This window comes from Choloepus didactylus, chromosome 3, assembly GCF_015220235.1.
Source record: "Choloepus didactylus isolate mChoDid1 chromosome 3, mChoDid1.pri, whole genome shotgun sequence".
NCBI classification, from domain to species: Eukaryota; Metazoa; Chordata; class Mammalia; order Pilosa; family Megalonychidae; genus Choloepus; species Choloepus didactylus.
In genome coordinates this window covers 64518821-64533698 of record NC_051309.1, presented here as the reverse complement: position 1 = coordinate 64533698, position 14878 = coordinate 64518821, and the positions used below count along the sequence as shown (strand labels likewise).

The 14878-nt window shown below is 34.1% G+C and overlaps 1 protein-coding gene and 1 pseudogene across 7 annotated transcripts in view; one reads left to right on the top strand and one right to left on the bottom strand.

Moving 5' to 3' along the window:
• ADGRL3 (adhesion G protein-coupled receptor L3) overlaps positions 1–14878 on the bottom strand; it is a 912567-nt gene that overhangs the window by 28982 nt on the left and 868707 nt on the right. For all 7 annotated transcript variants that reach the window (XM_037829887.1, XM_037829881.1, XM_037829884.1 and 4 more), the window contains one exon: positions 8259–8355. In XM_037829887.1, coding sequence (XP_037685815.1) covers positions 8259–8355 — 97 coding nt within the window. The remainder of the gene's footprint in view (positions 1–8258; positions 8356–14878) is intronic.
• On the top strand, positions 12640–12856 carry LOC119529456 (annotated as a pseudogene).

The following is a 14878-nucleotide window of genomic DNA, read 5'->3' as shown; positions in this document are numbered from 1 at the left end:
TTAATATGCTGTTGGATTCAGCTTGCTAATATTGTGTTGAGGAGTTTTGCATCTATATTCAAAGGAGATACTGGTTTGTAATTTTCTTTTCTTGTGATATCTTTATCTGACTTTTATAAGGGTGACCTTGGCCTCAAAGAATGAATTAAGGAGTTTTCTCTTCAATTTTTTTGGAAGAATTTGAGTATGGTTTGTGTTAATTCTTCTTGGAATGTTGGTAAAATTCCCCTATGGAGGCATCTGGTCCTGGGCTTTTTTGTTGTTGCTGGAAAGTTTTTGATTACTGATTCAATCTCTATTTATTATTGGTTTGTTGAGATCTCCTGTTATTGAGTCAGTGTAAGTAGTTTGTATGTTTCTAGGAATTTGTTCATTTCGACTAGGTTACCTAATTTGTTGGAGTACATTTGCTCATAGTATTCTTTTATAGTCCTTTTTTTTAAAGTGGGGTTGGTAGAAATGTCTTCTGTTTCATTTTTTATTATAGTTATTTGTGTTCTCTATTTTCTTTGTCAATCTAAGGTTTGCCTATGTTTCTGTTCTTTTCAAAGAACCTTAAGTTTTTTGATTCTGTTTTATTTTGTATTTCATTTATCACTATTTTAATCTTTGTTATTTCCTTCCTTCTGCTCTCTTGATTAGAATTTGTTCTTCTATTTCTTCTAATTTTGAGGTTCAGTATCTGATTTGAAAACTTTCTTCTTTTTCAGTGAAAGTATTTAGAGGTATAGATTTCCCTCTCAGCACTGCCTTTGTTGCATCTCACACATTTTGGCATGTTATATTTTCATTTTCATTCACCTCAACATATTTCCTAATTTTCCTTGTGATTTCCTTTTTCACCCATTGGTTGTTTAAGATTATATTACTTAATTTTCATATATTTGTGACTTTTCCATTTATCTGTCTTTTATTGATTTCTAGTTTCATTGCATTGTGGTCAGGGAAGATACATTGTATGATTTCAATATTTTTAATCTGAGACTTGTTGTGTGACCTAATGTATGGTTTATCCTGGAGAATGATCCATTTTCACTTGAGAAGAAGGTGCATTCTATTGTTGTTGGGTGAAGTATTCTACATGTTTGGTTTAGAGTTATCATTCAAGTCTAGCATTTTCCTATTGAACTTCAGTCTAGAAGAAGTGTTCTATTCATTATTCAAAGTGTTGTATTAAAGTCTTTTACTATTAATGAGGAACCATCCGTCTCACCCTTCAAATCTGACAGTATTCACTTTACATGTTTCGGGGCTCTGATTTCAGGTGTATATATATTTATAATTGTTATGTCTTCTTGTTGAATTGACTCCCTTGCCAGTATATAATGACCCTCTTAGTTCCTCATAACAGTTTTTTACATAAAGTGCATTTTATCTGATGTTAGTATAGCTATCCCAGTTCTTTATGGTTACCACTTGCATGGCATATTTTTTCCATCCTTTCACTTTCAACTTATGTCTTTGGAGAGTTTAATACACTTACATTTAAAGTCACTACCGATAATGCAGAATTTTCTTCTGTCATATTGCTATTTGGTTTTTGTAAGTGTCATACCATTCTATCCTGCAAATCTTTTTGCCTACTTTAATATTTACTTGATTGTATTGTACCATATTGAGTTCCTTCTCATTTCTGTCTGGATATATTTTTCATGTATTTACCTTGTGGTTAGTTAACATGGGGTTAAAATTAAGCATCCTAAATATATAACAGTCATATTTGATTTGACATGAACTTGACTTCAATAGCATATATACACTCTTCCTATCCCCCTATCTTTTTTGTACTTGTTACAAATTATAGCTTTGTACATTGTATGTCCAAAACCATAGAGCTATCATTACTTGTTATGCATTTGCATTTTAGCACCTGTAGGAAGTAAGAAAGTGGAGTTACATAACAAAAAGTTCAATATAATTGTACTCTCATTTATAATTATCCAAATGGTTACCTTTACCACAGGTCTTTATATCTTTAACCTGCTCTGAGCCACTGTTTATAGTGTCCTTTCCTTCAAGTCTGAAAAACTCCCTTTAGCATTGCTTATAAGGCAGGTCTAGTGGTGACATAATCCCTCAGTTTTGTTTATCTGGGAATGCCTTGATCTCTCCCTGATTTTTAAAAGAAAGTCTCACTAGATACAAAAATTTTGGTTGGCAATTGTTTTCTTTCAGCACTTTAACTATTTCATTCCACTGGTTTCTGATGAGAAATTGGCACTTAATGCAATTGGGACTCACTTTTATGTAACATGTTGCTTTTCTCTTGCAGATTTCAGAACTGTCTCCTTGTCTTTTGTATTCAACAATTTGATCAGTAAATGACAGGGGTATGTTTTTTTTTCAAGGTAATCTGGGCTTCTTGGATGTGCATATTCACACCTTTTGCTAAATTTGGGAAGTTTTTTGTCATTATTTCTTTGACTATTTCATATGTCTCTTTCTCTCTTTCTTTTCATTCTGGGAAAAGAAATGCTTGATAGTTTCCCAGAGGTCTCTTAGGCTATTTTCACTTCGTATAATTCTTTTTCCTCCTCTGCAGCCTGACTCATTTCAATTGTCTTGTCTCAGAGTTCACTGATTTCTTCCTCCTGCCATCTCCAATCTGCTATTGAAACCCTCGGGGGAATTTTTCATTTCAGTCTTCAACTCTGGTAGGTCTGTTTGCTTCCTTTTTACAATTTCTGTCTCTTTACTGAGATTCTCATATTGTTCATTCATTGTTTTCCTGATATCCTTTAGTTCTTTGTCTGTTATTTTCCTTCATCTCCCTGAACATATGGAATGTCTTTTTTTTTTTTTCCAAACTCTTTCTGGTATGACCACAGTCTGTTCTTCGTTGCTATTTTCTGGAATTTAGCCTCTTCCTTTGGTTGGACCATCATTTCCTGTTTCTTTGTTTGTCTTGTACTCTTTTGTTCCACGCTGTACATTTTAATATTTTAAAACATTAGCTCTGAGATTTATTTCCTGAGATGTCTGTTTCTTGATTTTGTAACCAGCTGGTGATATGACAGAGATTTCTTGAGTATCAGCCTCCTATCAGGAACGTCAGCCTGAGGTGAAAGCAAAGTGTAGGGTCCTCTCTGTCTTTTCTGGGCCTGTGTCTTGTGCTCAGCTTGCGTTTACCAGTGGCCTTAGGAGTTCCATTGTTTCAAGAATTTGAATGCCTCCTCTACTTCCTAGGAGACAGACCTTCTCCCTCTGCCAAGTGCTCCACTTGCTGGACTTAAAGCAGGTTATAATTTATCCCAGGCCATCTGCCTCAATTGTTTCTTACACCGTTCTCCTTGTCTCGAGGTGCTTTTGCCTGGAGGGCAAATTCTGAGTGAGGAGAGCAGCTGGAGAGGAGTTTCCTAGGCCAGTCTTCCCCAGCCTAAACAAGGCCAGGAATCCACAAAGAGAGCGCCAGTATACTCCAAATTCCCCTGGAGAGGGTATGAAAGAGGGGCCAGGAAGGGCATCAGGAGCTTCTTTCATGGCTCCCCAAAGCTGCCCTTCTTTGACCTGCCCATAAAATGCAGCCCTTCAACTGTCCTCCACAGCTCTGAGGTAGCGTACTATCTTTAAGTGTCCTCTGCCATCTCTGTCCGGGATGGTTTGGAACACCGGCAGCTCTCAGAGCTGTACTCACAGTGGTCCAAAGTAGCTAATCAAAAGCTGTGATCAGCTATTATTGGCCTATAGCAACCCTGAATCTTGAGGAAGTGGAGTTTTTTGGCTGGCACCAGCAGGGTATGCCAGGGGCCAGACCCTATAGTTGCTTGCTACAAGAGTGGGGGCTGGGCAATGGTAACCACTGCACAAGAGAGAAATTTACTGGTATTTACCATAATTTACCAGCCTCTTCCTCCTGCTTTTCCTTGGATGCTGGTAGAGTGTTCTTCTCAACTCTGGAGTTTCAAAATAGCTGATTCAGACAGTTCCTGCTTATTTAATAGTTGTTCTGGTGGAGGGATTGAGTCCTGGGGCATCCTACTCCACCATCTTCCCACAATCCTCCTCATCTGAGTAGCTTTAATTTATGTAAGTCATTAATCACAGGCAACCACCACTTATATTCATTTGCATTTTTTTTAAAAGCATAAATACAAAATACATTTAGAAGTTTGAATATTAATGAGGTGGCAGGTGATTTATTGTCAAGTTTCTTCTGCCTCAGTGACCAAGCTCCTGGGAAAGACAGTAGAGGCTCTGAGGAGACATGAGTTGAAAATGGGTCTGAGTCACATGACTGCTCTGCTACACAACTGGTTACTTAGCAGGGCTGTCTGAACTGAACTAGCATTCTTTAAGATTTCTGAAGGGTAGGACAGAGCTTGGAAAAATAGAGAAGGTGATGCTTGCTTGTATCATTATCTAAGGTAGGGAGAAGAAGAAGTAAATTACATTATTTATTTGATGCTAAAGATGGTTACAAATAAAAATTGGAGAGTACAACTAGGCACAGGTAATTTGCATTTATTTTCTAATTTAAAAGAGACAATTCAGTTTTATCATTTATTTCTTTTTGTTAGCCTCAAAGAGTAGCACCATCTTAGGTAAATTCTTATTTCTTTTATTTTGCATTCAGTTAACCTTGTCATTCATCCAAACTATTTCTGGAAAAAAAAAAAAAGGATACTTTGGGTAGTGATTGATGAATTTAATATCTTATTACTTGAGAGCATTAATAATGACCAGTGTTTGCTTATTAGAAAATATAAATGAACTTCTGATAAAATAATAATAGTAATAGTAACAATAAAATATTTATTTTCCAGGCACTATTGCAAGGGATTAACATACTTGAACTCATTCCTCATGAGGACCATATAAAGAAGGTACTACTTGTATCTCTATTGTTAGACATTAGAGATTAAGCAATTTGCCAAAAAAATTGGAGTAAAACTCAGGCAGTCTGTTTCTAGTGTCCAATCTCAAAACCACTGTTCAGAACTGCAAAGTGTTACTAATGATGTAGAAATGTCTATTTGATGGGAATACCTTTTCCCTTTCTGTCACAATGCTCCAAACAGGTGAAACTGCTTATCAGTCTGGGTAGCTGTGTCATTATATGAGAATCAAAATTTATCCTAAAAAATCTATAAAAAGAAATGAACTGCCATAAACCACCATAATGAGAAATTTATTGAGAATGCTTGTGCAGATTAAATGATTATAAGCCCTAAAAAAAATAAAAAAAGAATCCACTAGCATTAGAACAAGCACAGCAGATCAACAGACCAGTCTTCTGCCTAAATTTGACTTAAATAAATACAGCCTTACTGGTCAGATCGCCACATATGAAAATCTAAACAACATTTATTTGCATGGGAGAATGATGAGATGGGGAATGTAAGGTAGGGAGAAATAAACACCCAAAAAGTTAGCAAAGTCATTTTTCCAGAAGTGACTTTTTCTAATTCTGCCAACCAGAAGAGTCACATTTTTGCAATAACTCCATGGCTGGAGTAGGGAGTGGGGACATCTTTTTGTAATTCACAAAAAAATACCACATTGTCAGCAGTCACCTAGCAAACTTGATTTTAAACTGAAATTTCTGACCTAATGGTAACTAATTAAATAAAAAGAAAATGGGAAATGTAATTATATTATTTTTGATGAGATATAGTCTAAAATCTTATTTCAGGGAATTGCCCAATTTCTATATAGATCTAAGAAAAGAATGGAAAAGTTTAACAAATACATCTCCAGAGAAATTTCTCAGCAAATGCTTTATTTTGGGATTAAACTCAAGGTTTAGAGGCATTCTTAATCTAAATTGTTCAGGATGAGACGTGGCCAGCAAAGTTTATGAGTAGGCTATATGAGCAGGAAAGACCACTCAAGCTACAAGTCATTTCCACCAATACCAGGAAGTTGGAGCTACTAGAAAGTTGGAATGTATTATTAACAAGTGTGGGGGAAGCCCTAGGACTGAGAAAAAATATTCCAGATATGTGCGACACAGTAAATACTTAAATGAATAAATGAACAAGCCCTCCTTGAGTTTCTGAAAACAGGGATTCGGATCAGAGTTAAAACTTGAAATTCTCTGTAATCACCTTAGAGCTCTTTTAAAGCTCCTTCTGCCTAATTATATGGTGGCATCAATAAAATTAATTTGACTATAGTGCTGTGGTCTAGATCTCCAGGTTTCTAGGCTTGTGTGAGGGTGTTGCATTGTACCAAATATGTTGCTGGGGGAAAATATTTGAAAAAATATAAGGAACATTTTGTAAAACATCGTCATGTAGATATTAATGGAAGGTTTTAAAGAGATGAGGTGACCAAACAACAGTATCACAAAGAGAATATATAATAATTATTACATAATTTAAAAATTATCAATATATCTTGATATATCACTAAATTTCAATTTGATGAAATTCTTAAGAAGGAAATAAAAAAAGGGCACAGCAATGTTATATAAAGTAATTGACTTTAAAATCAGTCATAAAATTATCTATTTAAAGCAGCTTTTAAAAATCTCACATCTTAATATCTTTACATAAATTTAGACCTTAGTGCTAGGCAAATTAGGAGTTTTCCATATTTCATTCTTTCTCACAATAGGCAAATAAATAACACTTATTTGTTATTTATTCGAACAACAATTATTTTTGTTTGAACAACAATTATTTTGTGGCTACTGTGATCATTAGAGATAAGATATTTCTAACAATGGATTCTTAATAAGGATAGTTTTCTTTATAGGAACACGCTGTAAATTTTCTATATGCAGGATTATTTCAAGAATAAATAAAATTTGTCAGTACTGAAGGAAATTAGTTCCTATGCTTTGGAGGCATTTCTGAGTAATTCATTCTTTGTGATTTGGAAAGTCATGCCAAATAGGAGACTAATATTAAAACAAATTTTCACAAACTAAACACTAAAACTAAATTTAAAAAGAGAATACTTGAGTTTATGTATATGGATATACTCCCGTAAATAAAAGACAACTAAAAATGAAACAAATGAACTACATGTACTTAGAAATAATATAATTTCTTCACATTTGGAGGAATATTTCCACTCATTGTTCTTACTTAAGTAAAAGTGATGTAGGTAAATTAAAATCATCACTAGTTTATAGTTACTACATCATTGCCCCAAATTATATGTAACTCAATCAAGATTACATTAATACATGGATCCCTGTATCAAATTCAACATGGACAATATTTATCCTAACTTCTTTTATCTAAATAAGACGTAATTTATGAGAGTAAATGTAATTAGGAGAACCAGCATCTGAATCTTTTTAAATTAATCATAGGCCATAATTGTTACATTATTTGTTTTTAAGTAGCATTTGATGTAACAAAAAGCTGACAGAAACAGGCTGAAAACAAACTAATTGACTCTACTTTGGGGTGAGAAAAAAATAACAACGTTGATCATAAAAATAACTATTGAAAATAGGCACCAAGACTGTATCTCTCAGGAGATAGTGACGAGAAGAAGCTCATAGATACTCCACCTTCCAAGATAAAGCTGTATTCTAAATATTTCCCAATACTGAATGTAGTTCCTCTTGCTCTCCACAAATGTTGCTTCTAGTCATTTTTACTGCAGTAAATTAATTCTAATCTCTTTCTCTCTCACACACATATACCCATATATAGAGAGAAAAGAACACAGAAGAAAAATCAACCACAAATGAAACAGTAGATTGAGGGAACTTTATGAATTCAGAAATATAAACAATACCCTAGGAGTATTTTAACCAGAAGCACACATAAACACACAATCATGATATACCTAAGTATTTTCTTCTTCTAGATCTTTAAATATCCAATATTATCTCAATAAGTATTTTAGATGTTAAGCTTAGAAATGTTTTTTCCCAAGTACAGTTTTCCTTAAGTATGTATTAGAAAGTATATTTTTACTTCCACAAAGATTATGAAATTGCTTTATACCTGGGATAATGTGGAACTCTATAATGCTTAGCAGACTATATAGCCACATAATTGCCCATTTTCACTGCTTCCAATGAGGACTGACAGCTCACCAGTTTATAGCAGTGGCAGATGATTAGAAAAAGAAGTTTCTCATTTTCTACCTTCCATTCAGTAAAGACATTCTGAAAATTCAGGATTAAAAAAAAGGCTTATGAATAATTGAATATGCTGCTACACTCAACCAGGTTTTATATGCTTGCAATATTCCTATACATGGTACAAGGTCCAGAATTTGCAAATAAAGTAATATGTTTAAGAACTTCTTAATCACAAAAGTAATAAATACGAAAAATCATTTCTAATTACCTCTGTTGAGTGATGCTGAACTGTTTATATCTCCAGTAATAAAGGAAGACTCTGACTGCTTTCGGACTGTGTCATTCCACATTCTACGAATTCGGCTCTGGGTGGGAGAAAAGAAAGAGAGGAAATGAACTCATCAGGTGCTGAGTTTCCAAACAGATCATTCTTTTTCTTTCTCTTATAGTAATTTGAGACTTTTTTCCCTAGTATCTGGCAAAAAAAAAACAAAAAAACAAAAAAACAAAAAACCAACTACATGATTGCAACAGAGTAGCATAAGAACATCAGAAACTAAATTAATGGAAATAATTGGTTCTCATTAAGTCAATTCCTAAATGCTTATACAAAAGATAATTGTAACTATGAAAAAAGAATAAATGTAAAGCATTATACCAATTCAAACACGCAGAAGACATATAGGAATGTACTCTAGAAAATTATAATTGTTAACTTTAATTTCCAAGGTAAAATAAATCATTTTTACTGTAACTTTTATGGGGTTGAGAATATTTAAACAGGTATTAAATTGTCAGTTTTATTAATAAAAGATTTAGTTTAAGAATTCAGAATCTTGCAAGAATGAGATAGTTAGGTCAAAAAAAAGAACACAGAATATTATTCAAAATCTATTGAACTTGCATTTTCTATAAATTTTTAAAGAAAATGCATAATTTTAGAGATTTCATACTGTCCTCCCTTTTCTTTCTTTCAAGAGATAGAACAAGTTAATTTACCACCGATCCACCGCTGTGCAATTGGAAGTTTTATAGGGATCTGAAAATTCTTGCTTCATTATTTATATACTCAACTTGAAATTTCTAAGTGTCAGTTAATTCAAGAAAGCAGCGTAGAATTGCTCCATTATTTGGGAAATTTTTTTTTTTTAATTCTGTTCTGCCATTTTATTGAGCTGGGAATCAAAAAAAGTATTAACAATCTTATGAAGAGGAAACAAAATATTTTCAGAAGCTTTTCTAAGGATTAAATAGTTATAAGAAATATTACTCCTACTAATGGTGACACCAAGCTCATAAATGGATTATGTTCCAAAATGTTTAAACTACTTCAGTAATACTAGTACTGAATCTTAGAATACATGACAATCAGTTTTATGAATCTTAGAGCATGTTTATCCTTTGGAAATATTGTTAAAATCACATTTTCTCTAGCTCAGCATCACACACACACAGTACATACCATGAACAAACAGAAGCACAATAAGAAAACTGGTACAGGTTATACAACCTGAGCACTTGAAAGACACGTCACACTCCAAACTGGAATGCTGACAAGTCCCTCACATTTGTTCATTAGTTAATTAATTATTAATTTAAAAATAGTAATTATCCTTTACTGCAGGCCAAATCCTAACCTAGGAGATACAAAGGGAAAAGGCAAACACAAAACATCTCTGCCTTCATGGAGCAGCTACTAGTAAGGGGCAGAATGATCAACTTATCACAAAAATAAATGTAAAACTACAAACATGTATATCCAAATCTTCATGGAAGAATTAATTATTATAGCCAAAAAGTGTGAAAAACCCAATTTATGTGTATCAGTGGTAGAAAGGATGAATAAATTAGAGAATAATGTACAGCAATGAAGACAAAAATGCAACAGAGCCTCCTGCAGCAACATAGCTGATGGGGAAGAAACCAAACATAAAAGAACATGTAGTGGATGATTTCATATGTGTATATTTCAAACATGCAAAACTTTATGCACTATTACAAGTTAAGGTGGTGATTTTGTTTGGGGAGTAGATGATTAGTAATTGAGAGGGTTTCAGATGGTTTTTTGGGTGCTCCCAATCAATATACTAATACTTGACCTAGTGGGTGCTAATAACTCAATGAGCCATACATGTATGTGTTGAGTACTTTTGTGGGTATGTATTACACTATGCAATCTAAAAAAAGGAATTAAAAAAATCTGTGACTACACAAGGGCTATGAAATAAAACTTCAGAGACCTAAGAGAGTGTACAATAAGTGGGCATGTCCTGGTCTAGGCAGTCTGAAAAGATTGCACTGAGGAAGTGAGACCTTAACTGTGACCTGATGGAGTTATTATTATTTTAGGTGAGATTTATAGGAGCTTTCCCCCATTAGCTCTATGACTTCTTGCTAGACCGGTTCCTTTGGTATCCCACACTGTTTCTTCCACCTGGAGTGCTCTTTTCTCAGGTAAAGGTATGGTTAACTTCCTCATCATTTTTAAGACTTTGCTAAAATATTATCTTTTATTTTCTTAGCAATGCATATTTAAATTTTGAAGGGTTTACTGTCATAGTGTGAACACTTCAAAAAGAGAATAACTGTCATAAATATGGCAAATGTTAGTAATTAAGTCCATATTATAGGTTTATCAGGTTCATTTTCTTCTCTATTCTAATTTAAACAATTTTTAACAATATAAAAGGTTACAACATTTTTAAAGTAAATAACAATAATTAAAATTAAAAAAAAATTATTCTTTATAAAGGCCTAACTTGGTCTATTTAGAATTGCATTCTATCCACTTAACTTATCTCACAATCTCAGTCCCTTGAACTTGCCTGCATTGGACTCTAAGCTCTACAAAAACAGGATTTTTGTCTGTTTTATTCATTGATCTATCTAACACATCTGAAATTTTGCGTGTCACACAGTGTGTGTGTGTGTGTGTGTGTGTGTATGAGTATATATATTAACCAATTGTTGCTTTTTATGTTCTATAATGTACAATTTTTATTTAGTCACCCATTGAAACCTTACCCATGAAGTAGGTATTTTTTTATTCATTAGAAAACTGAAGCACAGAGGTGTAACCAGCATCTGAATCCAGTCATCTGGCCCCTGAATCTTGGGAGTTAACAACTCACTATACTGTATCACTTAATAGTTGAGTAGGAAGAAGGAAAAAGGGAAAATTACTGCAGGCAGGGGGGAAAAATATATAGTTTTGATACAGAGCCAACACTTCAATGTTTACAGAATGAATGAGAACGAATATTAGAAAAATAATATAGGGTTTAAAAAAAAAGCAAGTCACAGAAGACTACATAAAATAAGATACCATTTTAAAGAAATATTTTAAAAAGGAATACTAAACAAAATAGTTTTTGGAGGGAACCTGTTAGATTAAATTAAGGGAATGCTAAAACAAAATTTAGCAGATTTTCTCTGGTAGAGAGGCATAGGGATTGATCAGGGAGAGGTTTCAGAATGAGTAAAAGGTATTGAAAATATTCTATTTCCTAAGTTGGAAGTTTGGCTCACAGATGCTCATTCTATTATGCTTTGCAATTTTCAAATGTTACATACATTCTTTTTATGCTTCAAATATTATATAATAAAAAGTAAACACATATAAAAAGTCAGTAAAATAAATGAAAGATGAATGGCAAAACAATTAAAGGAAGGTCAAAGCAGAGAGGATGGCTTTTCAGTACATAGTTTTTGTAAAAAAAAAATCATATACATATCTCTGTGAATGTGTGTGTGAGCATGCATATTACCAACTTGTCAAAAGGATTATTACCAGGCAGAAAGTGTGGGGAGCAGGAGGTGAGGAAGAATTTCATGGTTTTTGACCTGTAAATCATGCCCCTTCCAAATCTTCACAGCAGTCAGATGGTTTTTATCAGATGTGGATATACTGTAACTTCCTTTTCTAAATCACTTCATTGACTTTCTAAAGAAATAAAAATAAAATCTAAATCTGCCTACTCTTACAAACACCTACAGATTTTTTCTTGCCTCCTCCTTTGACTTCATCTTCCATTAACTCTTTCACCCTTTGATGGCTAATGTCATGTGACAATTTGTTTAGGTTATGGCGTCCAGTTGTTGGGACACATGCTAACCTACAAGTTCCTACGGGAGGTATTTTGCAGATGGGACTAGCATCTAAAATCAGTTGACTTTAAGTAAAGGGGATTATTCTCTACAATCTGGATGGGTCTTTTCCAATCAGTTGGAGGTTTTTAAATCAAAGACCCGAGGGTTACTGAAATAAGAAGAAATTTGGGGGGGTCTGTGCCTCCGGCCACAATGTAGGGGAGGCTGGAGTGTGGTCAATGTAGTTTTATTTCGGTGTCCAGCAGAGTCTGCCATGGAGCCTGGGACATGAGGCGTGGCAGGGGTCGGGTTACCCAGGACCCTCCGCTCTGCGAATCCCGCAGGCTCCACTAATGGGAGGGCCGAGGGGCTGGGGTGAATGTGGCCCCCAGGGGCCAGAGGCCCCATTAGGGGAGAGAAGGAATTTCAACCTTTTCTCAGAAGTGTATGGTAGAAAGAAGAAGACAACCAAGGGTCATCTGAAGTTGTGATTGGTTTTCTAACAATCTCAGGACAAAGAGATCACGACTTCAGCAATAAGTTTTCCTAAGACCACAAAGATGTCTGATATAAAGGCTTGGGCTGAGTGTTGTGGAATGGACTGCAAAGGACCCATATGGCTTCCTTATGACAGTGATTTTGACCCTTAATCCATTGTTCCTAGTAAGTGCTGTATTGTCCTGGACATTGGCCAAGATGATTGAGGCCAGAGAAAAGGAGCAGAAGAAGAAACAAAAACGTCAAGAAAATATTGCAAAAGCCAAACAACTAAAATAGAATTGAAGAAAAGAACAGACTCTGAAACCAGAGGAAAATCATTTGGAAAATTATGCAGCTTTGGAAGGACTCGCTAAGGTTTCTTCTTTGGATTTTATGACAGCATTGTACAGTAAATGAAGTCTGACCATATGGAAGAACCATGTTAGTTATGACCTCAGTACTGTAGTAACCTTTAGGCTTGGATATAGAAGTATGTTGGCATCTGTGAAAATTATTGGGTAAATTAGCATTTATTCTACAAAATCTTTATAACTGAGTTAATCATTTGCTATTTTGTAGCCTATACTGAAATAAAAATATCCTATGGTGAAAAAGACTTTAGATTATGAACTCCATTCAAACAACAGTTTAAATTGGGGTCCTATTCTGGACAAAGAAAGTAAAAGTAAGAATTGTCTTCTTTAAGATGAAAAGTATGTTTGGGCTTAAAAATGATACAGTATATTAATTAAATCTTTTGTCATTATTGTTTATTTCTTGGAATATAGTCATTTCTGGTTTTCTCAAAGCAGAATATTAATCATTTAATTCTTTATTTTTTGTATAATTTGTCTGATTTTTAGCCTTTATACTGGTAATATAAATATATAATATAAATATAAATATCTCTAGTTTTGACTAGTAGAATACCGCCTGCTGGTTATAACAAATTTTTTATCTGGATATAACAATTTTTTTATTTACGAGCATGGCCATTTTCTTAGTGATGACTTGTTAAGCAGAATAATATTACAAATTAAAGCTTGCAGTACAAATGCCAAATGTTGCAGTACCTTGGAACCTCTTTATTTTTGCTTGTGCTAAGTAGAAATGTGAAAAAGTTAAAATTCTTGTCAAGTAATTTACCTATTATATAGATACCATTTTTTTTTTTTACTCCCTTTTTTGTTTAACTCATGGGGTAGTGATGTCCTATACTTTTTGATCAAACAACAGAGTTCTTTTAAGGAACTCTTAGGATGAACAGCTAAGTCATACTTCATAAGTGGTAAAGAAAGCTTGGAAAATTTTTGTTGGGTATAGTAGTAATTGGGGTGAAAACAGATAAATTTTGTCAAAATGAGAATGTTACATTTAGAAGTACACAGTTAAAGAATATTTCTCAGTAAGTAATGTAACTGAAATTTTTACTGTTAACATGGCTTTTGTAAAATATGTGGTTCAAGAATCTTTTTCTTGGTCAGTCTGTAATAGCATACTAACGATTTCCCCACTTTTTATATGAATTTTAAGTTACAAAAAAATTCTCCAACAGCCCTAATTTTAAAATGAAACTAGATATTGAAATAAATTTGATAATTTAACAAAGAGGAAAAAAAAAAAGAAGAAATTTTGCCTCAAGACTATACCCTCTACTTCTCTCTGAGTGTCCAGACTGCTAGCTTCCCCTACATATTTTGGACTTAAGACTTCAACATCACTCTTACTGGAATTTTCTTGCCCTATGCAGTTCAGCCTGCCCTCTGGAATTTGGACTTGCCATTCCCCACAACTGTGTGAGCCAATTCCTTAAATTAAATCTCTTCATACACACACATACATATACATACATACACACACACACACACACACACACACACACACATACATACACACAGACCCACACTAACAGATATCCTGTTGGTTCTGTTTCTCTGGAGAACCCCAATACACACCCACCCTGATCAGGGGCATTCTTTCTATTTCTGAATATGCGAAGCCTCTCCCCTTCCTGAAGAGCTCTGCATTAGCTGTTCTCTCAACCTGGAATTCTATTCCCTTGTACTTCGCTCCTGTCATTCAAAATCTTGTTATTTAGATCTCAGCATACATATATTACCTCTGAAGATTTAGTCTTCTTCCAGCATTCAATCCAAATAGCCATTTTGACATTCTGTATCACACTGCCCTATTTTGGTTCTCTGCTACCAGCTTTTGCAACCTGATATTTCCTGTTTTGGTGTTTTTTGTTGTTTGTTGTTTTTGTTGTAAATTTTCTGTCTCCCATTAGTAGAATGAAAGCTCCAGATCATAGGGGAA